At 42.5% G+C, this 25,324-nt stretch overlaps 1 protein-coding gene across 3 annotated transcripts in view; it reads left to right on the top strand.

Moving 5' to 3' along the window:
* Nucleotides 1-25,324, top strand: part of WWOX (WW domain containing oxidoreductase) — a 797,581-nt gene that overhangs the window by 554,204 nt on the left and 218,053 nt on the right. The window contains exon 9 of one of the 3 annotated variants that reach the window (XM_061594677.1): nt 15,788-15,841. The exons of the other annotated variants lie outside the window; for them this stretch is intronic. Within the exon in view, the coding sequence (XP_061450661.1) occupies nt 15,788-15,826 (39 nt within the window). The 3' untranslated portion in view covers nt 15,827-15,841. Of the gene's footprint in view, nt 1-15,787; nt 15,842-25,324 lie in introns of those variants that run through there. 3 annotated transcript variants of the gene reach the window in all.

Genomic DNA, 25,324 nt, shown 5'->3' with positions numbered 1-25,324 from the left:
CTAGCCATGATGGCTGTGCTCTGCCACCCTAGTCAGAGGCAGCATGCTTCTGAAAACCAGTTGCCGGAAGCCTCAGGAGGGGAGAGTGTTCTTGCACTCGGGTCCTGCTTGCGGGCTTCCCCCAGGCACCTGGTTGGCCACTGTGAGAACAGGATGCTGGACTAGATGGGCCACTGGCCTGATCCAGCAGGCTCTTCTTATGTTCTTATGTTCTTATATAAGAACATAAGAAGAACCCTCCTGGAACAGGCCACAGGCCCATCTAGTCCAGCATCCTATTCTCACAATGGCCAACCAGATACCTATTGGAAGCCCAGAAGCAGGACCTGAGCACAAGAGCACTCTCCCCTCCCATGGAGGCAGAGCATGGCCATGATGGCTAGTAGCCATTGATAGCTTTATCTTGCATGTATTTGTCTAATCTTCTTTTAAAACCATCCAAGTTGATGGCCATCACTGCCTCCTATGGGATATCCACATGTTCTAACGTTATGAGAGAGGGAGAAAAACTCTATATCCACAAGTGGAATGTTGGACAATGTGGACCTTGTTAGACAATCAAGCAGGGATGATGATGATGATGATCCTACCCTTTTCCCCAAAGGAGTCCAGGGCATCAAACACTGACATGGTAAAACTATACTATTAAAATAACATAAAAAAATATTATAAAACAATATGAAGCCGCTAAAAAACCTTTGTTGTTGTTGTTATGTGCCTTCAAATTGATTATGACTTATGGTGACCCTATGAATCTGCGACCTCCAGTAGCATCTGTCATGAATCACCCTGTTCAGATCTTTACAAACACTGAAAACCTCTGAAATAGTCACATACCCTCATAACTAATAATTTAAAGTTGCCTGTAACAGAATCTTTCAGCCATCAAATGTCTGGGTAAACAGGAATGCTTTTAAGTTCCTCCTAAAAGTTACTAATGAGGGAAGCAGACACACCTCACCAGGGAGGACATTCCACAGATGAGGAACCACTACCAAGAAGGCCCTGTCACTGGTCAATGTTAACTGGGCAGCACCCAGTGGCGGTACAACCAACAGGACCTCTCCCGCCAGTCGTAGGGCCTGAGATAGTTGACATTGTGGGAGGCACTCTTTTTAAGCACTTGGGTTCCAAACCATTTAGGGCTTTGATTGCCTTCAGTTGGACCTGTTTGCTACATTTTTTTCCTCTCTTGATAAACCTGTGGGCCAGTTTTGGTGTATCAGTGTCATACTCTATAGATAATCCTTGTCTCACTTTTGTAGTGATGTGTTGATAAGAGTTTGCTATCCAAAGATGACACTTAGGGCAAGGGTCATGACACTTTTTAAGCCCGTGGACACATTTGTATTTTTGAGTGAGTGCCCTGGGTGCCACCTCCTGTGGTCACTTCTCTCTCGCCCATCCCCAGAGTGCCACACTTTCTCCTTCAGCTCTGTGTACTTTTCCAGGGAGAAAAAGGTAACCCTGGCATTCTTGCCACCCTCATGGCCAATGGGGCATCGGGGAAGATTTCTGGGGCACCAGGGGAAGACCTCTAGGGCACTACTGTGCCCATGGACCCCATGTTGGCAGTACCTGCTTTAGGATGACAAGGAAGAAGGAAAGGGTGATGATTAGTGACAAGGTGTCAGAAAGCATGGTCTGGAATATTGCTCTTGTATGCCCTCAACTTGTCAGTTCTGCGCATTCAACTTTTGATGTACATATGTCTCCATCCTTTAAGTCGGATTTTTCTTTTTCTCTCAAAAGACAGGTGTTACACACCTTTAATCTTACATCTTCTTTCTGTCTGAACCTTTGTCATTCATAACACAGTCACGTTGCTCTGGAGAGGCTCTTTAGATGGAATCTATCTCTGAGAGCTTAAGTGAAGGGATTTTCAAACAGTCACCTAATTTAAGTATGCGAATGCATAGCTAATGAAAGGGGGTTGGGCCATGGCTCTTTTCGATAACATTAGAAGTCTAGAAACCCTCAATACCTATGACTTGATAGCTGTTTTCTGCACCTTGCAAGCATTATATTACCTGTTGCAGACCAAAAGAACATAGCAGTCTTCAGCAGAGAGGAATACTGGGCCAAAAACAATTGATAAAATTGGAGAGAACTGAAATATCCATTTCCTTTGATACAATTTATGTATATTTTATTAATACATAAATTTATATCCTGACTGGCTATAGACTTATAGGGCCTATTAACAGTAAATATAAAACTACAATTTAAATAACAAAAAACAGCAGATAAAGTACAAATGCTAGAAAAGATACCTTGGGAGGTAGTTCTACAGATTAGATGCCAGAAAAAAAAATCATTTTTGTAGTAGCAACCCACTGAACCATATTGGGGGGGGGAGGGATGGGAGTGGCTTCAAAAATGGTGCATTCTTAAGTATTTTATCCCCCCCCCGAGCTGGAATATCTTTGTGATCCATCCACCTCTGCATACCTGTGATGATAATCTTGCTACCATTTGTATTTAGGGGAAAGGGGCTGTAGCTCACTGCTAGCATACTCATTTTACATGTTTAGCCCCTAGCCTTGAAAGATATCAGACCTAAAAAAGACTTTGTTCTTATTAGTATCACCCAAAGATCTCTGGGTGGGTCACAACAGTTTTAAAATACATCATTAAAAAGATTTAAATTTAAATCACATCACAAATAATAGGTTGAGTTCTAAGAATCGTTTTAGACCCTTTGAAAAATTGCATCTGGTTGTCACAGATCAGATTTCTTTAACATCACCCTCCTCTTGATTTGAAACTCAAAGCAGTGGTGCCATCAGGGCAGGATTTGGGGGCAGATATCCAAGGTCCCATTCAACAGACTGAGTAGGAATGCCTCCAAACTTCATTTCTTGGATTTCTAACCAAATTAAGAAGTTGATTATTGGTGGGGAAATGACCACGTGAACAACTTTGAAATAAACTTGTATTGACTTTTCAAAATGGTGACCAGTAGGATTTCTATAACCAACTTCCTTCCCATTCCTTTGCATGCTGTCCACATGACCTCTGCAGGCCATGCTTGGGAAAAGCTATAAGGGGCCATAGTTCAGTGGCAGAATGTCTAATTTTCATGCAGAATGATGGAAGTTCAATCCCTGGCATCTCCAAGTAGGGCTGGGGATGCCCCTCTTTGAAATCCTGAGGAGCTGTTGCCAGTCAGTGCAGACAATACTGAACTATATGGACCCAATGATCTCATTCATTATAAGGCAGCTTCTGATGTCAATGCTTCATCTATCTTTTGGTTTCTCATCTCTTGGAAGGCCACCTTCCTTTGTCCTTGTCTTTCGCTTTCCTTCTTGTAGAAACATATCTAAATTGAAGGTCCAAACCATTGTTTCTTCTTGTGAAACCTAGACAGTGGCCGTATCCTTTCCAAATATCCTCTAATTGTGTCTCGGTTGGTTCTTCAGAGACAAACTACATGTTTCAGTCGATAGGGGAGGGGGGCATGCAACAGGAAGCACCCTGTGTCCACCGCAACCATCATGAAGTCTTGTTTTAACCTTTTAAAAAAACTACCTGCAAAGGAAGTAACTAGCATTTCCATTTCATATTTTAGCTTGTTCACTAGATTCCTCCCCCACCTGCCTTAATCTGTCAGCAAATTTGATTTCCCTTCTCTCTTTTAATTTATTTTATTTATTTATTTATTAAATTTATATACCGCCCGACTAGCAATAGCTCTCTGGGCGGTGAACATAAAACAGCATAAAAATACAATAAATAACAAAACAATACTAAAATACAAGCAACAATCCAACACAATAAACATTTTTAAAATTAAATCAGTGTAATTTAAAATGCTTCAGAGAATAGGAAGGTTTTGACCTGGCGCCGGAAGGAGAGCAGAGTCGGCGCCAGGCGTACTTCCTCAGGGAGACTGTTCCATAGTTCGGGGGCCACCACTGAGAAGGCCCTAGATCTTGTCATCACCCTCCGGGCCTCCCTGTGAGTTGGAACCCGGAGGAGGGCCTTCGTAGCAGAACGTAGTGCACGGGCCGGTTCATATCGGAAGAGGCGTTCCGCAAGGTATCGTGGTCCCGCACCGTATAAGGCTTTATAGGTTAATACCAACACTTTGAATCTAGCCCGGAAACATATTGGCAACCAGTGCAAGCTGGCCAGAACAGGTGTTATATGCTCGGACCGCTTGGTCCTTGTCAGCAATCTGGCCGCCGCATTTTGCACTAGTTGTAGCTTCCGAACTGTCTTCAAAGGTAGCCCTACGTAAAGCGCATTACAGTAATCCAAACGTGAGGTTACCAGAGCATGTACCACTGATGTAAGGTCCTCTTTACTCAAATAGGGACGTAGCTGGGCTACCAACCGAAGTTGGTAAAACGCATTCCTAACCACCGAGGCTACTTGAGCCTCAAGTGAGAGGGAAGAGTCTAAAAAGACTCCCAGACTACGAACCCGGTCCTTTAGGGGGAGTGTAACCCCGTCCAGGACAGGGTATATATCCACCATCCGATCAGAGAACCCGTCCACCAACAGCATCTCAGTCTTGTCTGGATTGAGCTTCAGTAATTGCATATCATAAACTGTTGGACCAGCTCACTGAAACATAATCTACCTTTTTATATATGACTCGTTAATTATTTCTGTTTATTTTTAAACACAGAGAGGAAGAGAGAGGTTCTATGAACTTTTTTCTGACTTCCTAAGTCACTTAAATAAAATAAGTGCCTCTGCATTAAGCTTAAATGTTGTTTGGCCTTTCTCCCAAACCATCATTGGTCATTAGGTGAGTTCAGTCCTGTGTTGCTCTTTCTCCCCCCTCCCCGTTTAAAAATCCTGAGTCTAGCGGACTTAACATACAACCGCAGTTGCTTTTTGAGGTTTCTATTCTTTATTGAAATGGTCCTTTTAATGTCATCCTTAATTTAATCAGGTAATGTCATCAAAACAGCATTTACTCTGTTACTGCAAATTCACTGCATTATTAACTAGTATAACTAGACAAAAATATGGCATAAACCCCCATGGAAATAATATACTTACAGTAAAATTGAGACAGTTCATAGATGTTCTATATTTAATTTTCCAGTTCCAAAATGTGCTCTCTCTTTCTCTCTCAAAATAATTTATGATTCTGAAATGATTTGCTAAAATCTATGATAGTTTTCTTTCCGTGTGTTTGTTTTTGGTACTGCCTCATAATGATTGTAACAATGTGGTGCCAAGAAAACAATGTTGGGCCCCATCAGTGTAGGCTAATCTATTAGGATAAATGGGGCACTGTCCCACCAACCTCAGTCTGCTCTCAGATACCCCACACACATACACCTGTTTGCCTTCTTGTTTAAAACTCATTCAGAGGGTGGCACTGGCTGTCAGCTTCCTCCTCCTTTGTCTCAGTGTAGAACTCAGCAAGGAGGAAGATGGGGTCAAAACTAAAATTAGTTGGTTCTGTCTTTGATTGGTTCTGGCTTCATCTACTGTTGACCTCCTGCCCTACACTCTGCCATCCCCAATGGACATCAGTCGCACTGGGCTCCACTTTCACCTTGCAAGTCTCTCTATTTTGGGATGGGATGATCACTGACTGTCACTTACCCTGGGTCCCAGGGCAAAGGACAGAATATGAGTTTTTTTTAAAATAATAAAATAAAATAAATGGTGATGCCCAATGTTAGGTGTACTTAGATTAGAGCCACTGAAATCAATAAATTTAAGTAAGTTAAGTCCATTGAATTCAGTGGTTCTACTCTGTGACTTCGTTGGATATCACCAGCAAGGAAGCAGCTTAGTGTCATAATAAATCTGTTAATATTTAAGCTGCCACAATGCTATTTGTCATTTTTGCTACAAGACTAGCACGACTGCCCCTCTGCAAATCATTCAGGATGATGAAAGCAAAACATGACTGTGAAGAGCTAAAAAAGAAGGGAGAGTTGCAAACAGCTCTGGGAAAACAGCAGGAAGCCAGATTTCAATTGAGCATCAGGAAAAACTTTCTGTTAGAGCAGTATGACAATGGAACCAATGACCTAGGGAGGTGGTGAGCTATCCAACACTGGAGGCATTCAAGAGGCAGCTGGACAGGCACCTGGGGTATGCTTTAATTTGGATTCCTGCATTGCTCAGGGTGTTGTACTCGATGGCCTCATAGGCTCCTTCCAACTCTACTGTTCTATGAGTCTATGAAAGCAATTGCCCTAATACCTTTCTTGTGGGCTTCACATAACCATCTGGTTGGCCATTGTGGGAACCAGAATGTTGGATACATTCCTTGCTTTGGTCTGGTCCAGCAGGGCTCTTCTTAGGTTCTTTAGAAGGCATTTATAAGAACAGCTACAAGGTGATGATTTCAAACAAAGGGATGGCAGATTTACTAAGCATAAGCTAATAGAAATATGTATGATTCAAACCCTCCCTTAATAACTGAAGTGTCTGAAGATGTTCTGTTTGGATTTTGTACAAAACCCAGGATTGTTTTCCTCCAATAATGATAACCCTTTCAGCTAATCTGAAATTGCTTCTTTGAGAACTGTTGTGGTGTAGTGGGAAAATTGATCAAGGAAACCTTGGTTCATATCTGTGTTCAGCCATTAAATTCACTGGGTAATCTTGGGACAGGTATTAACTTCCAAACAACTTACCTGCAAAAGGAGGTCAGTGGGAGAACACCCCTTGGTCACCATCCTAAGCTTGCTCTTTGGAAGGAAGAGTGGTGATCTTAATCAAATAACATGGAGATTTTGTTTGACTAACTTTTGATAGATACTTCCTTTTGTTGGAAGTGGGGCAAGAGCAACTCCTGTTTTGTTCTTCTGTTTGTGCTCCAGAAGGGAGATAGAGCTAGGGTCCTCCAGATGGATAGGCTTGTTTACCTTTTACCTGTGATGCACTGACTGACTTCCTTCTGTCTCTAGACTGTGACGCCTTTAGGGAAGCTTACCTGCCCCTCCTCCTTCCGCCCTTTCCATTCCTTTCTTCTCGACTGTCCGGGAGAGAGGAGACATCCCTTTGTCTTTGCTCTCTCTCCTACCATGAGGCTAACCTCCGCACCTGGGCGTTATGTCTCCAACTTAGCTAGTCAGTTAGAACTAGGTATGCTTTTCTATCTACAATGTATTTCTATAAATAAAGTAGCTTTTCTTATTTTACTAAGTCTCAAGTCTCAGTGATGCTGATGCAGGGTAAAAGCCTGCTTTCTTAGGTAAACGCACGCACACGCTGGCACACTCGCATTTCAACATCTGTTGTTACTCTGCTGCTGTGGTGTTACTTTAAACAAAATTAAGCAACACAAACACACACAGCGCAACACCTTTACCCCTTCCATACTGATATCCCAGGGCCAACTGAGTGGCATTCAGCCTGGGGAAGAATTCTAGAAAACTTGAAAGTTTGCTCACTGTTTTGTAACATTTTGATTGGATTTTATAAAATTATTGAACATATGGGAATTTTGGAGTAATTACATTCAGGCATCAGAAAATTAGACTTGATCAGTTCCATCACCAGATAGCTAACTTGGACTGGTTTTTGCATGAGAAACTGTCTTTCCATTTTGACAGTAGAACATAAGGAGAGTCCTGATGGATCATATCAAAGGGCCATCTTGCCCAGCATCCTGTTCTCACATTGGTTAGCCAGATGCCTATGAGAAGTCCTCAAACAGCACTTGAGTGCAACAATGCAATCCCCACTTGTGCTTCCTAGCAACTGGTATTCAGAGGCACACCAGGTCTGATACTGGAGGTAGTCCACAGCCATCATCACTAGCAGCCATTGATATCCTTATCCTTCATGTGTCTAAACCCCCTTTAACACTATCCAAGTGGCCATTGTTACATCTTGTGGCAGTGAATTCCATCCTTTAACTGTGTTTTGGTTTGTCAAACAACTATTAGCCAAATAGTTCAAAGTTTGTTGAGAAGGGGTGAGGTGGAATAAGGAGACTGAGCATCTGGCTCACAGCTCTGGTCCTCTCTTAAGAAAGTGCCTTTAGCTATCTGCCAGAACTTTTAAAGTGTTCTCTATAGGATATCTCTGGGAAATAGAAATTACTCATTTGTAAATTGGATTTCGCAGCAAGTAGTACTCTCCATAGATCCAGACCTTGCAATTCTTTTAAAGCTATAGGTGAACTCTGAGGAATGGCTTGTAGTAGCTTCTGCCAAAAGCAGATTAAGTGTTACGGAGCTTTTATGCACTCTTACGATTAGAGGAGTATGCATAGGCAGTGCAAAACAAGTGGGACAAAGGGGAAAAAAGGAATGTTCCTGTTCAGGGTTCCAGACATTCCCTCTATCAAGGCATTCCTCTCCATGCTCTCCCCACTCCCACACATTTTCCACTTTTCTTCTGACAGTCAGTATTTTGTCACTCCTCATTATGTGTGTGTTCCCCCAGTCTCTTGGGTTTTTTGGGTGTGGATGGTGCCGTTCTGGCTACATAAGGATCCACAGTCAGAGCATTGAGTTTGCTATTAGTATATAGATATGCTCTGTCAAGGGGCAGATGCAATTTGATAACAAAAGCACAACTGTGAACGACTGACATTGCAGTAGAGTAGGAAGAACAATTTCTGAGCCTCCTCCAGAGGAGTTTATTATTTATTTATACAAAGCTGTTGATGTACTCAGGGACAGGCAACAGGATCAGACCAGCAGATCAAATCCTGAGCTTCCCCACCCTCACAGGTTACTTTGACATGAAGGCAAGGCCGTCCACTTGTCAAGCACCTGGCATCACTGTAACATCAGATGACCCAATTTCAAAAGAAGCAATTGGGAGCACACTCTAAGCGCACTCCCAGTTCTTCCCTTTCTTCCTTTGTAAGTGAAGTTCAACATGGGCTGCTAAGGAAGATCCCTGCTAAAAGCTGGTTTGCAGTTACCGCTGATCAGTTAATTGGCACCAGCTGCATACTCTACTTTCAGCAGGGTTTAGCTGCACTCAGGAACTCCTGGCTGCAACTAATCCTAGAGCGGTTTGTAGCCATGGCCAATCAGCTGATCAGCAGTGGTTACATACCTTGGAATCATCTCCATTCAGGAGCCCTGATCAAGAGCTCCTGACTAGAATCAATCCCAGTGGGGCTCGCATTTGCTGCCAAATTTAAAGGGCACTGAATACAAGCCCTGGTTGCCAAGAAACAATTGGGAACACATTTTAAGGCTACTGATTGTTCCTTTTCAGCCTCATCTTTACCTTCCCCACATCCCATCTCACATATGACATCAGCTGTGAGGCAGATGGGTGTGGTTTATGGAGACCCTAATGGGGTAAATTAGGGCTCCTGCTGGGCCAAATGAGGCCCACAAGCCAGAGGTTCTCCATCACAGATTTGCATTATGCTGTAACATAAACAGACAGATCTTTGTGCCCAGGACCACAAATTCTTTCAGCCAGGATACAGATTTTAGGCTTGAGGGTTTAAGCCAACAAGATCAGCCCTGTCCTCAGTATCCCTAATGTGCTGACCCTACTCCCTTTTCTCACAACCTTTCATTCACTGAGCACGAAGGTCTACAGGTAGATTCTCACTGTATTCCACTGAAAATGGCTAGAATCCTTCCTTCTGTTGGGACAACCGAGAGAATTGCACACGGTTCCAATCACAGAGAAGGTTCTGGATGTCGTTAGAATCTCTGTGCACACCTTTGGGCTCAACATACAAAAGGTTGTGAGAAAAAGTGGTGAGGCACGTGGCACTACACAGTTTGAACCTCACCTGTTCTTTTGAAGAGGACTAAAGTTGCTTTGACATCTGATTGGGTCCATACGCCACCAATTGACTGTCCCAACTTTCTTGGGCAAGGTTCTTGAGAGGGTGGTTGCTGCACAACTTCAGGCATGCTTGGAAGAAGCAGATAATTATGACCCATTTCACTCTGGCATCAGGTCCAGTTTTGGCACTGAGGCTACATTGATTTGATGACTTGTACAGGAGAGACTGCAACCAAAAAGGATAGAAACCCAACCTAAACAACCTGTGAAAAACTCAAATGGGCTCCGTAATATATCTATTAGAACAACTAAACTATTAAGTGTAATTTTAATATATAGTAGCTAGCAATCATAAAGCATTGTTAAAAACCATCATATATGGAAATACAATATTCTTAATACATTCCTTGCTTTCAAATCTTATACTAGGATCTTTCCCAAACGTGTTTCAACATGTGAAGATCTTCTTCAGTGGGTACTTTCGATTTTTGGTAGCTGGATGTTCCTTTGGCGTTTTAGATTGTACCTATATATTGTACATATATTTTGATTGATAAATGAATAGTGAAAACCTTTGATGATACAGGCCTCTCAAATTCAGCTGGCTGATAAAACAAGCAGTTCTACTGAATTTGAGAGGCCTGTATCGTCAAAGGTTTTCACTATTCATTTATCAGTCAAAATTAAAAAAAACTGAGCACAACACACATCTGTACAATATATGGTGCAGGTCAGATCTAAAATCAAGAAGGGCCAGAGGAGGTGTGGCTTGGAGAAAGGTCAGAGAGCCAGACAGTGAGGCTTGGAGGGCTGCATTTAGACCCTGGGCTGGGGTTCTCCAGCCCTGCCCTATATCAACTGATCAAGGCTCCAAGGTTGGCAAGGGAGGAGCTTCTCATTGTCCCACCAGTGGGTGTAGCCTGTCAAGTAATGACAGGGGATCAGCTTTGTGAATAACCTTACCCTGACTGTGGAATTCCCTCCCCCTGGAGGCGCAGAATGTTCCAAATTTGCTGGGGTTGCAACTCTTTGTTGAAACACAACAAAGCTGAGCTAGGCTATGTTTGAACTGCTGCTACTGCTTGTGATAGTTTTGTAACTGATTTATAATTTTAACTGGATTTTATTGTTGCATTTTTGTATAATATGTTGTTTTCAATTATTTGGGAACCATTTTGTGATTCTTCTGTAAGGCAAGGCAGTCTTAAAATTTCTGTTAATAAATAAAAAATTTGCATAATTTTTCCTACTTTGAACAGTTCCCCCACTACTTCTTCCCCTCTGCCTGTCCCAGCTAGAGAGATATATTCTGCCAGCCAAAGTTCTTCTTGAGGGACAAATGACATGTGATGCTGAATCACATATAGTTTTCACCCAAGGTCTACTCCAGATAGCTCCCTGTCATCAGGTTTGTTGTTGTTTGTTGTTTAGAACATAGTTGCAATCTGAAGTGTAAAGGAGGGAGGGAGAATGTCTTCTTAATCCTCCAGCATCTGAAAATACCCCCCCTCCCCAGCTGCTGTTCGCCCACAGGAGAAAAGATACACGTACCCATATCTTCTGTGTGTGAATAAAGCAGTTTGGAGGACCATTTTTAGTGGAAAAACAGGAAGGGCAGTGGTTAAAAATGCACCTCAGCCTAGTATTTTGTTCATTGGGCAGCCTGTGTGGCCGCATTTTGTCAAAGAAAAGAAAAAAACCTGGGGAGGGGTAATTGTCTCACCATGTTTTATGTATTTTGGCCCTGAGCAATCAAGATTTCAGTGGTAAGAGGAATGGTACAGGAAGCAAATGTTCCTCTTTCTCAACATGAGAAAATAAGACATGCCACAGATTGTTTTGGTGAACACAGGTGCAGTTAGAAATCTTATCCATGTAGGCTTGACCTCAGCACTACCTCTGGCCCCCAAGCAAGAGAACCTCTTTATTCAAGTGCTGTTTCCTCCCCTCACCCCACCAAATATATATGAGCTGCTTTTAAACAAGTTGGCGATAGCAGGTGTCCTTTCGAGCAGAAATAAGATCAAGCTGGCACGTATATTTAGCACAGAACAATTTCACATATACTGGTGGGATACAGACAGAAGGGGACGGAAGAGAGATGCTATGTGTAGAGTCAGTGCCTGTTGCCTCATTTTATGGCATCCAATTGGATTGGAGGAGCGTCAGTCAGGTTTGCCAAATGTGATTGCCAGGGGACTCCATTGACCACATGTGGCATAATACTGCTCCCATTAAGAGAAAACTGTTTCTTAACATTGAAAGGTGGGCTGGTGGGACCCCTAGTCCTGTTTTCTGCATTTCTACTTAATTGGGAGAAAACGCCACTGCAGACCTGATGGGTCTAATCTGCAAACTAGTATTAGTTGTGCCTCCCCCCCCCCCAGCACAATAGGGAACTTCAGTGCCAGGATCTGAACATATCAATGTGCTGACATTACTCCATGTCCCAAGGCCCGTTCAATTTATACTGTCATACCCTGAAGTCTCAACACACTAAAATACTCCTTGACATCCAGCGATCAGGGCAGTGATTGCTGTTTCCCCATGCACTATGCTGGCAGACAGTACACTGATGTTGCAAGCTGCTTCTTTCCCAGATGAAAAGAAACGGCTGCTGCTGCTCTTAAAGGGGAGGGTGGCCAGACAAAGAGCTGCCTTTAAGATGCTGGCAGAGCATTTGCAACACGGCATACTTTCCGCATCTGTTTTAACGCCCGACTTTCTGAATGAATGGAAACATTCCAAAAGGATTTTAAAAGAAAAATTAGTCTCTCTCAGTGCTAACATCTTAACAATCTTTGGCCCAGATGGGCTAAAGTCAATTACAGAACTGAGGAAAGAGTGACAGAGGCAATAAAAATGGACAGATGTTGTGTAGGGAGAGGGAGATTTTGCGTCTTGGCATAATTCCCCCACCCTCCAAATCCTTGAAGGATTTTGCCTGTAAAATGCATAGAATTTGCTGTAATTGGAATGTGTAAGTGGAATTTGTTGTAATTGGCTTGAGTCTAAATGTACCATTTAAATTACGTAGTGAATGCCATTAAAACCAGATTCGTAACATGTGTCGTGTTATGTTTTCTCTTGTTTGTTTGTTTGTTCCAACTTAAGAATTCCACTTAAATATACATTGGCTCCACTATTTGTGATTCATATATAAATCTTAAATATATGACATGGGTGTATTTGTTAGTGTGCGTTAGGAATGTAAACTTAACATGTTTCCAAGATTACAGAATTGGTCAGGGTCATGCTTTATCTATTCTTTATTGTTTTCATCCATGTTAGTTAGTTAAGACATTAAGACTTAGTGGAATTTTAATTATTGAACAACTTGAAACTAGTCCTAGGAGTTATTTTAATACCAACAAAGATTAATGAAGACAACATCAGTGGCCAGCTAATTTCCCCAAAAAGCAGGAGATGGAAGATGTTGATTCTTGAATTCTTTTCTATATGATGTACTAGAGTTAATGATTCTGTCTAACAACAAACTCAAGTGCTGAGTGCCAACAACTATTTAGCCTAATCAGGCTCAGGGAAACCCCCCAAATGCTGAAGTAAAACAAAATAAAAGAAAACCTCTTGGGGGGTATCCTAAGGGACATCTCCCAGCCCCAACAGCCCAATGAACACTGAGCACGCTCAGTGGCCACAGAATGCTAATTGTATGTTGGGGAAAACAGAAAAAAGGGGGGAGCAAAATAGAATGAAATGTACCTTTAATGGGCATTGCTGGGCTGGAAACTGAACAGGAACCCTCCATACCACAACATTTTGTTGCAGGTCTCACTTGTTTCTGTTTTTACTTTGGCTTGTGCAGTTGAGTCTCAGCTATCGTTTGCTCTGGGATCAAACAGCTGTCAGTGTTGTTAATGACATCAGATTTTCTCAATTAAAATATTTCAATTAAAAAAATATGGCTATGGAAAGCTCTGCCACATCTCCCTTTTGTGAAGCAGTGAAAAATCCAACAAAAGATAGCAGCACTTATTACAAAACCACAGACCGGAGCTTCTGTTGATGGAATCTCATAATGAGTAATTAAGCTACTTTGCAAGAGTCAGGGCTGTCATGCTTACAACTGGGAGAATTTCCATTCTCCTGTGGATACAGCCAGGAAGATGCACTGAGAAGGTGATAAAGGAATGATAGGTAGATGGGATTATTCTAGAAATAGCATTGTTCTTCTGAAGTACGCAGGTTCCCCTCCCCCTTGTCCCAAGTTGCAGCTTAAAAATGCACCTAGAGAAATAACCTCCTCTGTGGTGTGAAAGGCACTTTCTGAAAACATTCATAGTGTTATCGCTGAATAAACTTGAGAAATAGCAAGCTGTGTGGGATGTTTTCCCCTCTAGCTGTGCTTCCTTGTATCTCTCAAGGGAATAACTAAGGCCAGGATTTTTTGAAGCCAGCAGCTGAAACTGGATGCAATGTGATTTGCGTAGATGTGGCATCTAAGTATACCTCTGCTGTACCCACATTCATGTAGAAAGCAGGATGTATACGCCCCAGTTTTATGAGCAAAAGGGATACAGGGATGAGAGACATTGAATTCTCCTTCCTGATTGAGGTTACCTTTCTGTAGTTCCTCCTCCCAGCTGGAGGTTGATGACCCTTGTACCTGCTCCACCTCCTGTTTGGGTGGATAACAAGAGGGAGAAATTCAATTCAGTTGGCATTTAAAGCCAAATCTATCAAATTTGCACTTTCCAAAACTGAACCTCAACCATCCTTTGTAATTTCCACATTCAAATTTTGCAATGCAGTTGTCCAACCGGTGTGTACAAAAATGCTTATATTAGAGGAAAGTGTGCACAAAAATGAATGTATTCATGAAAATGACATAAAATGCATTATGGTCAGAGAAATAGCTTGCACAAATATGAACACTAATAAAAACTGCATGCAAAAATGAGTTTATTAGGAGAAATTCACACTAAAATGGTGAAGAATTTTCATGACGATTTCTTTTTTTAAAAAAAAAAGTAAATGGCTGCAGAAATGAGGAAAACTGAATTACAGATTACAAATACAAGAAATGGCAAGAACAGAAAATTCCATCCCAAATGTTAATATTTGATAGGTAACTTGTAGGACCCTCTTCTCTCTTCTTAGGGTTCTTACTCTTTAAACCAGACTTGGATCAGCCAGCCCTTAATAGAAGATTGGACACATTGCAACCCTATGGACCAGGGATTGGATTTAGTATAATTTAGTTTCATGTGCCACAAGGTGACTTTCACATATGACATCTGCAGAGCTTGGAAAAGTTACTTTTTTGAACTACAACTCCCATCAACACCAGCCAGCATGGCCACTGGATTGACTGATGGGAGTAGTAGTTCAAAAAAGTAACTATTCCAAGCTCTGGACATCTGGTTGCTAAATCCAACCACCACCAAAAAACACTTCGACTATAATCTCATTGTGTATAGTATTATCTGAGGAGCGGGGGGGGGATGCAGGTTGACAAGGTGAGTAATTAGGTTTTCATACTTACTTGGGAGCAAGCCCCATTGCATTCAGTGGGACATTCTTCTGAATAAATCTGCATGGGATTGGGTGTAGGATTTCTATAGGGTATCATGTGACAAGGGAGTAATTGTATGTGCCTTCAGAAATGTATATACAGGAATACCCCGCTATATGGACCTTCACTTTATGGACATATTTACAGTAGCATCATTCCTGTTTACGTACGCTCGCTTCGCAAGAACAGACACTTAACGGCATGACGCCACCGCCCGATCAGTTTCCAACTACAAACATTTTCTTAAAATAAGGCCTACTGTGTTTATTTTAGTTATAAATGCATTATTTACATCGGTTATGCCCGTATATGACAATTGCAGTGCAGTATATGCATCGATAAGTGAAAAAAGGTATTGCTTCACTTTAAGTATATTTTCGGTTTACGTACTCGCTCTGGACCCATTGCGTACGTTAATGCGGGGTATTCCTGTACAATCTAATATGTTCTAAACACACACACACACACACAGAGCGCCTTATTCAGATCTTTAGATTTTGTACATACTACATTTATGTGATCATCATCCCAATGAATAATTTCACTCTTCAGAAACTGAACAGGATTTCCACTTCTCTGGAACATGCCTGACTTCTTTCAACAGAGGAGGAAGAGAACTAATCCATGAAGGGTGTAATGTTGTCCTGTTCCCCCCAACCCACCCTATCAGCCTGGGAGATGAATAAAGAAAACAGAAAATTGGTCTAGATTCCCTTGATGTGAAATTCAGATCATTGTCTAAGCATTTCTGCTGATTTTATAAATTCTGCTCCCTGTAGAATTCCAATTAATTGAAAACTATTCTGAATTTGTTGCCCTTTATGCTTGTACAGCTTGTTTGTTTTATTAAAAACTTAAATTTTCCAAATAACTTAATAATTCTGTTTGAGGCAATACAGGTAGCAAAATTGGTTTCCTATCTTTCTTCCTTTCCTCCTTCCTTCCCTCTCTCCTGCTCAGCGCTACTACTTTTTTGTTGTTCAGGAAGTTTTGTTTTCACGTTCCTGCTGTATAATACCTACAATAATATCAGATTGAATAGAATTAATCAGTAAAATACAGTACATTTTCTAGAAAATAGGAGTGGGTTTGCTTGCCTTTAATTACTAAGAGTTGTTAGAAATGCTACTAAGACAGTCTGTATTACCATTAAACAATACTCAACAACATAGAATTGTGTCCCATCTTAACTAATTAAAACAAATATCTTCTCTTAGCATGCACCAAGACTTATAATTACTGAAAGAGTATATATCACCCCTGACTTTTATATTTTTTTGCTTACACTTTTTTTTAGCTGGAATAACTTATGCCTAATATCTTCGTCAGGTTTTAGTGTTATGAAGCTTGGTGACAGCATCATTTTAACCATTTTGTTCCCCATCAAACTGACTAAGGCCCTGTATCGACTACTAATACTAGTCATTCCAGGTACCAGCTTGGTGTAGTGATTGAAGTGCCAGACTAGTACCTAGGAAACCAGGATTCAAATCCCCACTTGGCTGTGAAGCTCACCTTGGGGCAGTCAATATCTCTCAGCCTAACCTTCCTCACAGGGTGGTTGTGAGGATAATATGGAGAGGGGGAGAGCCATATACAACATCTTGAATTCCTTGGAGTAAAAGTGGGATGTAAATGCAGTCATAAATCAAAAATGGCTTTTCCTGGGGAATAACTGAGGGAGAGGGCTGTTGCCCTCATGTCCAGCTTACGGGCTTTCCGTGGGCATCTGTTTCTCCACATTAGCAAATAGGATGCTGGACTAGATGGGGTGTTGGTCTAATCTAGGGATGGAAGGATCTGTCAATTTCGGTTCTCTCAGTTCCTCATTTTTCCAATCTTAAATTCAGTTCTCCATGTTTCGGCAGCAATTTATGGGTGTTTTTTTTTAAAAAAAACCCTCATGAAAATGCTTCAACATTTTAATGTGAATTTCTCCTAATAAACATATTTTTATATACAGTCTTGACTATTGCAGACATTTTTGCAAGCAATTTCTTCGAATAAAACACACTTTGTATGTTATTATTTCCATTAAAATATGCATTTTATATGCTTCGCTGTTTCAGCGTTAAAAGCCAGTTGAAATAAAAGTGTGTCTGATTTCTGAGAAAAAGGACACACAGAGAGTCTGACAGATTTCAGTGGGGGAGAACATTCCAGAACTGTGACCCAAAAGGCCCCAATCCTCATGCTCACCCAGCAGATGTTGTGAGATGCAAGGCTGGCTCAAGACATTTTGCTGCCTGAGGGAAAGGATAAGACAGTGCCTCCCCTATTACGTGTACAAAAGCTGACTAGATTGACAAGTGGATTTTACTTTGACACTGGCAGTGCAACAGCATCCTCCACTGTGTATGAGAGCAGCAGGCTAGCTTAGGGGGTGCAGGGCAGGCTACATGGCATGCACAACTCTGACTGGTTCCCACCCCTCAGCATCTGCCATCTTATGGCAGCCTTGGCCCTAATGAGATGGCACCAAGAAGGAACAAACGTTCCCCTCAGTTGTCCTGAACTGTTTAGGCTAGGTCAGCCTTTCCCAACCAGTGTGCTTCCAGATGTTGTTGGACCACAGTTCCCATCTTTCCTGACCATTGGCAATGCTGGCTGAGGCTGATGGGAGTTGTGGTCCAACAACATCTGGAGGCACACTGGTTGGGAAAGGCTGGGCTAGGTATTAAATAAGCAGGTACCAAACACAGGGCCTTTTTGGAGATGGTCCCACAACTTGGAAAATAAATGGTCCCATCACTGCTGGTCTTCAAGAGTTTCTTAAGGGTTTTTTTTTAATTCCAGTCTGTGTTTGACTAATTTTATTGTGCTGTGCTTTTAGGACATCCCACCCTCCCACACTGCTGTTTATAAATTAGTGTAGTTAATGGGCTATTTAATTGTGATGATGGTGTGTGTTTTCACTTTTTTTGTATAAACTGCCTTGTGACACCAGTGTGCCTTGAAAGGCTGGTTAGCAACCTTTGAGATGAAATAAAATAAAAAGAGCTTATAATTTGCTCTCTTAACCAATATTCTACCCGAGTTTTTGCTAAGGTAATTTATCGCTTTCAAATCCTTTGTTATCTCAAAGGTCTGCATTACACTAAAAGAAGTTGTATGTTCACAAAGATGTTGGCAGTAATTGCCACCACCAACTGGCCCCACATGAAATAGATTCTGTGCCAATCCGTAGGAATGGCTTTGCACATTGATTTATGGATTTTTCATTTGCTTCAAAATAGCCAAACTCATATGTCTTAAAAAATGTGAATAAGCAAAGTTTGAATGATTCTAACTTTACAGGCATGATTTTTAGCAATTACCTTCAGGGGCAAAATACACCACTTTTGGACTAAATAGATCTGTCAGGAAGAGCCAGACTGCAGTATGCCACTGCTGAAATACATGTGTGCGCTAGTAAACTGGGCCCAGCCAATTAAACATCAAAACGTTGACTGCATTCAGTTCATTTGAAGACTTATGTAAGTTCATTTTCATAGCGTGTGTGTCTGCGTCTGTAGACTTTAACTGACAGATTCCCACAGTGAATAGACTAGGGAGTTATCAATTATATGGTTAGCTATGCGCTGCCATTGTATGCTCTGTAGCTTCCTGACAGAAGCAGGCAGAAAAAGATAGAAGGAGTTTAATTCCCTGCTTCAGCAAGACTGTTAATATTTTAGACTAGGAGCCTGGAATCGTTTTTTTTAAAAAAACAAAAGTATGAAAAAGTGATCATTTTTAAGCCTGCCTGCTAGAATTACTTAAGCGGGTACCAAACAGCAATAACACATTTGCCAGCAAATAGCAGAAGCTGCCTTTTGATGTTGTTTGTCAAACCACAGAATGCAGCATTGCATAAAGACAGTGTTATAAATATCAGTGATGACAGAATTCATCAGTGGCGACAGTATTCCTATAGTATGATCTGCAGGCCTGGTGCCAGCAGGCGGCCAGGTTGGGCACTAGCAGAAGGCCGCTGGGGCTGGGGCTGGAGCTTATGCTCCAGTTTCCTGCCAGTGTTGGGTCACAGGCCGTGACTGGCCACTGGAGTGGATTGCAGAGTGGGAACTGTACTCTTCCAGCTAACATCACCCCTGGATGCGTGTGCAGTTGTCATGTGCTTAAATACGCCCGGTTGTGCCACCTCGCACATTAGCATGCATACCTGCCATCACCCAGGATGGTAGTGGGAGTGTCAACATGCCCCTGCCGCCATCTTGGGTGATGGCAGTCATGCACACTGATGTGCAAGGTGGCCAACCGGGCATATTTAAGTGCATGTGTGTGTGCATGCACACACACACAGGGGAGGTGGGGGCCCGCAGTGGGCTAGTGCCCAAGAGCCCACAACGGGCTAGTGCCGGCTCTGGTGATCTGGGGAACAGTCAATCTGCCTAAGAGGGAGGGGTTAAGAGAAGACTTCAGTTGACTACATAATCAAATATTGATGGTGTGCAATATGCAAAGTAAATGTCCTGACCTGTGCAAAGAATGAGACTTGATGGCAGGAGGAGGCTTGAGGGAGATGTTAGTCTGGCTCAGCCTTCCCAACCGGGTGCCCTCCAGGTATTGTTGGGCTACAACTCCCATCATCTATGACAATTAACCATGCTGGGTAGGGTGGATGAGTGTTGGAATCCAGCACCATCTGGAGGCCAGGTTGGGGAAGTCGGGCCTAGCTGATGTTGACATCATCAGCATACTAAGTCACTGGTCTTCCACTGGTAAGTTGAATCTCACACCTGAGTTGCAGTAACCTAAGTGGCACTTCCACCATTTTCATTGCCTTCTTTCTCTCAGGAGTTCTTACTTTTTTTTCTTTTCTTTTTTTTAAAGAAGGAGGAGACTGAGAAAAAAACTCAGGGAGAAAAGAAATATAGGAAAGAAATGAAGAACATAGGAAATGAGATGGAGGAAAACAGAGGCGAGAGAGGAGAAGAAAAAGAGAGTGACATTTGCATTGACTAAAGACATGTGCAGGTTGAGGCAAAAAGTGAGTCCCAAGTCTGGTTAAAGTTAAGGTTGCACCGCTAGAGAAGCAGTCATGATTGGAGTGCATTGGTCAGTTTGAAAGTGAAGGCAGACCCCCAAAGTCCCTGTCCACTCCACCTCTGACCTTAGCAGCTTCCCCGTGATTGGCAACTCAGCATCGTTAAGTCCCCTTTGAGTCTTCCCACCCAGTACTGGCAGGTCAGGAGTTGGATGGGTGGGGCTGCAGCACATGGGGACACTGGGGGTGTGGCTGGTGTATGTGACGCAGCAGCTGCTACTCAAGGCTTATGTCATCAAAAATAATGGTGGCTTGAGTAAAGGTCCTGGGCAAGAATGTGGAAACAGAAGCAGACCCAGGTTTACTGTGACAAAAGATGAACAAAGCTATGGTCCAGAAAAAACAACAACCAGGCAAATGTATTTCCCTGTTTGGTCTGCTTATGATTAGCAATGGGCTAAAGATATATTTTTTAAAAAAATGTATTAAAAATCCTCAGAAAAGGTTGTAGCTCAGCGGCAGAGCATCTGTTCTCTGTGCAGAAGGTGCCAGGTTCAAATGCTGGCATCTCCAGGTAGGGCTATGAGATAATCCTGTCTGAAATCCTGGAGATCTGCTGCCAGTCAGTGTAGACAATCCTGAGCTAGATGGACCAATGGTCTGACTTGCTATAAGGCAGCTTCCGAGGTTCCTAGATAAGGAAGTAGCAAAAGAAGAAATTCACGTACATCCCAGACATCTTTAGACTTGCACAAATAAAATGATCTTAAGAACATTTAAAATAACATTGTCTTTGGTAAACCACTCTGTGTACCCTTTCTGACCAAATCTGACGTGGAAAGAACATGGTTAAGTAGATGTGCTCCAATAATGTCCATCTTTCTGCGCAAAAGGTATACATGGACCAGATTAGAGGTATCTGGGATGTTTTATGGTGTATTTCTGTGCCTTTAACGCATTTATCCCAAGGTGCAATTCTCTGTCAATTATATTTTCTGGCCCTTTCAAGATGTCATTAAACCTCTGGCTCCTAGCCCTTCTCTCTTTTCTACACCTCCTTCCTCGGATGAATGTTATCAGAGGACATCTGTATGAAAGTACAACCAAAGCAAATGGGGATGCTCCACGGTGGACCCTGAAAGATCTTTAAGGGCCTTCCCTGTTATTCTAGGTGGGAGCTTAAATCTCAGGGCATTGGCTAAAGACTTTGAAGGCTTTTCTCATGCCATTGCTGGATTATAAGCACGGTGACAGCCAGGGACGCTTTGCACTGTGGAGGACACATCGTTTTCCATTTAGCGTCATGGGCCACTTCCTCTGAAATAAGATAAACTAGGTGACTTGCCAAATACCCCATTTTTGACACTTCAGGGCCCACCAATAATAAGAATGGATTTACGCTGACAGTATACAAAACCTATAATATATATTTATGTCGACAAGGTTTGTTCCCCTCAGCAAGAGAGAGGCTCAGGTTCTGAAAATTGCTCAGTAAACACCTTACTCGCCTAACAGTGATGTATTTCATGACTGTGTTTCTTCTGCCCACAGCCACCCTGTCCCCTGCATTGCCGCCCTGGCTTATAATTTGTCATATAAATGCAAACTTTCTTTTTGGATTGGAAAATGTAACATTTTGTTGTGGGGGGGAGTAGCACACGTTGAAAATGACACATTTTCCCCCTCCCAGCATTACATTTGATAATTTTGCCAAGATATTGGCGCTAACTCGCAGCAATAAGCGAGACACGGACAAAAGGGGAAATCGGTTTGTTTGCAGCAAGAAGGGGAGGGGGAAATCAGGGCGCCGAAACTTTTACTGTTTTGAAAAAGCGGGGGGGGGGTAGAGAGAAGGTAGTAGAAGAAGGCCCTGAAAATTGCTTTTTATAATTAAAAAAAGGGGGGATCTCAGATGTTTTATATCTTGAATATTTACAATAAAACCTTCAAGTGCTTGTCAAGGGGGTAATGTGTCATTAGCAGGAGCTTCTGTGCCGCTTCTCCTCTCGGACATGACAGTGCAGCAGGATAAGAGAAGAGTAATTATAGTTCAGCGGGGCTGCCAGGTGTGATAAATGAGTAATCAGCCCACTGGAGCCCCAGTCCTCAAAGGAGAACTATTACCGCGTTATCAGCTGCAGGCCTGGGTGTACTGTGGCCTCAAACCGAGACACAGACAGGGGCCTTTGTTGTTCATTTCAACAAATGCTGCCTGGGAGACCTTTGCTGTCTTTTAGGCTTGTGTCTGCTGGCCTCTTTGTGCTTCTGCCACAGGGATGGGGTGAAGAGTGGCTGTGGCGGAAGCTGCAATTTGTGACTCTGCCTTTGGCTAATAGATAATGTCTTTATGACCTGGATCCTACTTTGGGGCTTCTTTTTTTTTAAAAAAAAACAGGGTTTGCAATACAGCATCCCTGATCTGCATTTTATTTTTGCTTCCCACACACACACTTTGGATTGTTATCTATCACTTTTTTCTTTGTACCATCCTGCTTTTCCTCCAAGGAAGTCAGTGTGGCATACCTGGCTCCTCTCCCATTTTATCCTCACAACAACCCTGCAAGGTAGATTAGGCAGAGAGACCACACTACTGTTCCAAGGGCATGGGGGAGCTGAGATTTAAACATGCATATTTATTTATTCTGGCATTTGTATCCAGTCCTTCTAGCGTAAACATGACACGCTGGGCAGGTTACACACATACATCTCTCTTTCTCCCTTCCTCTCTCTCCCTCATACAAACACACAAACATCTTTCTCTCACACACAAACCACACATTCTTTCTTTCCCCTCGCACACAGAGAGACACACACCACATACATCTCTTCCCCCCTCACATACTGCAGATACACACCTTTAATTCATTCTCTCTCTATCTCTGATACACACACATATATCATTCCCGCTCTGTCATACACCACACATACACACAGACCGTACATTCATACTTCTCTCTCTCTCTCTCTCTCTCTCTCTCACACACACACACACACACACACACACACACACAAAGAGCATAGTAGAGCAAGCTTCCTCCCCACACACATTAAGAAAAGTCCCTACACAGGCAAAGGCCCATACCTGCCATTTGTACCCTCATTTTTTAATGCATGAGGGTGGGCAACCTAGCACCCGCAGGCACCATGGGGCATGGGGCACCTTGGAATGTACAATAACATCTCACTGTGGTGGGGATGATGGTGACTGGATAACTGTGTGTCTGCTGTTTGCCATCCAGCTGCTCACTGTGGACAGGAAACCTGCTCTCCGTTCTTATCGTTCTTCATCTTTGAACCAGACCTGGACTAGACAGCCTTTCAAACAGAGTACTGTACTCTGTAAAGTAGGGTATACGGCCACCCTAAGTCATAGGTTGAGGTTGAGGCTAGCAATGTCAGGGACAGCTCCAACAGCATCGATACATGGAGAGGTTTTGTGCCCACAGAACAATCAGTATGTGGAGGGCAGGGCAGGGCCAGCAGATCCCAACCCCCCTACTACATATGGCTTGTACCTTGTTTTTAAAAAATGTCTAAGCAAGCTCTTATCTGAAACCTTTAGAAAACATCATCAGCAACAGGGGCAAATGCAGAGGGAGACCTACAGGCTGCCTGACTGTATCACAAAGGTGATTGCCACTAGTTAACTGGGGTGTGTGTGTTACTTTTCCCTTTTTATTTTATTCTTTTATTTCCCCTTTTTATTTTATTTGTATTTGTTCTAGCTGGATCTTAATGGATTATAATGTTGCAGTAGCGTAATCAAAGAAGTTTTGACATTCAGAAAGAGAGGGGGGGGTTGTTTGCAGTGGAAGCTGGTCCATTGGGGCTACCAGAGCTCAGTCCTACCAAGTGAAATGCCCAGCAATTTTTTCAAACGTTTTCCCCAAAATCTCAAAGCCACACTCTTTCCTGTCCCACACATTCCTCCACAATCCACTTCAACGTAGAGAGAGTCCTGGATACCATTTTTTGTCAATCTCCTGTTCTCTGGCCAGTTACCTCTATCCAACACTCAGCCAATCTGATTCCAAAAGGGTTGCTATGACCAGGAGGTCCCACCCCTCTGTTTCCAGGTAGAAAAAACATATGATAGGTTGTTTATTGTGTGTATATATATTGTGTGTGTGTTTTAAATGTTCCCAGTGCTACTTGTTTATTTGTCCCGGTTGTGCAGTTTTCCCGTCCCCTCCGCTTTATCAGAGTCCAAGTTTAACTGGGCTCCTTTTTGAGTAGTCTCGGGATTTGTTCTGAGCATGCATAGAGCTATTTCCTTCAAGGCCACACCTCCAAACAGCTCTAAGCAGGGTCTTCGTAGGCAGGCAGGCAGGAGAAAGGGAGTGGTTGCAGAGCTTGGGATCATCATCATTAGTAATAGTATTCACATTTATTAACAGAGAGACAGCAACAGTGGACAGTGTGAGTCTCTTTATATAATAAACATTTATCTTTAGCTGAGGAAGATGGGTTATCTTCCAATGCCCCTTGTGCTCACTCTCTGTGTACAAGTGTTTGGTAGGTATCCTCTTCTCCGAAAGGCTTTTCAAAAGTTGGGAGCAGGAGGTTGAAGTAAGTCTCCACTCTCTTAATGTCCCACTCACCTTTCTATTCTAAAAGCCCACAAGATGGTTTCCCTTACTATTTTACCTATAAAAGTAAAATAGTAAAAGGGTTTCTAAAAAATCATTTTAAATATGGAAGCAAACCACTCTGCTTTCCACAGTCCCCACCCCCAATGGCTACAGGACTAAAAAAAACTCTTCCTAGGAACCAATCCCCTGTGCACACTAATTCAGGAGTAAAATCAGTTAACAAAAGTGGGATTTATACTATAACCGTGCCAGATTACGACTGGCTGAAGCCCTGGAGCTGCACTAATTTGCGGGGGGGGGGGAGGCAGAAAAACATTATGCAAAGATGCTTCACTATGGTAAAAGCAACCAAGATTTGAAATCTATGATACAAGCACTAAGTCCCCTTTTACATTTTATTCCTCCTCCTAAATTTCCACAACAGCCATGTGAGGTAGGTTAGGCTAGGGGTCGGTAATTGGCCCAAAGGCCAGTGTGAGAGCCAGTGCGGAATATTGGTTAGAGTGTCAG

Source organism: Rhineura floridana, chromosome 13 (genome assembly GCF_030035675.1).
Source record: "Rhineura floridana isolate rRhiFlo1 chromosome 13, rRhiFlo1.hap2, whole genome shotgun sequence".
In the NCBI taxonomy this organism is placed as follows: Eukaryota; Metazoa; Chordata; class Lepidosauria; order Squamata; family Rhineuridae; genus Rhineura; species Rhineura floridana.
Note: the sequence above shows the minus strand (reverse complement) of the source record. Positions and strands in the feature narration are given on the sequence as shown.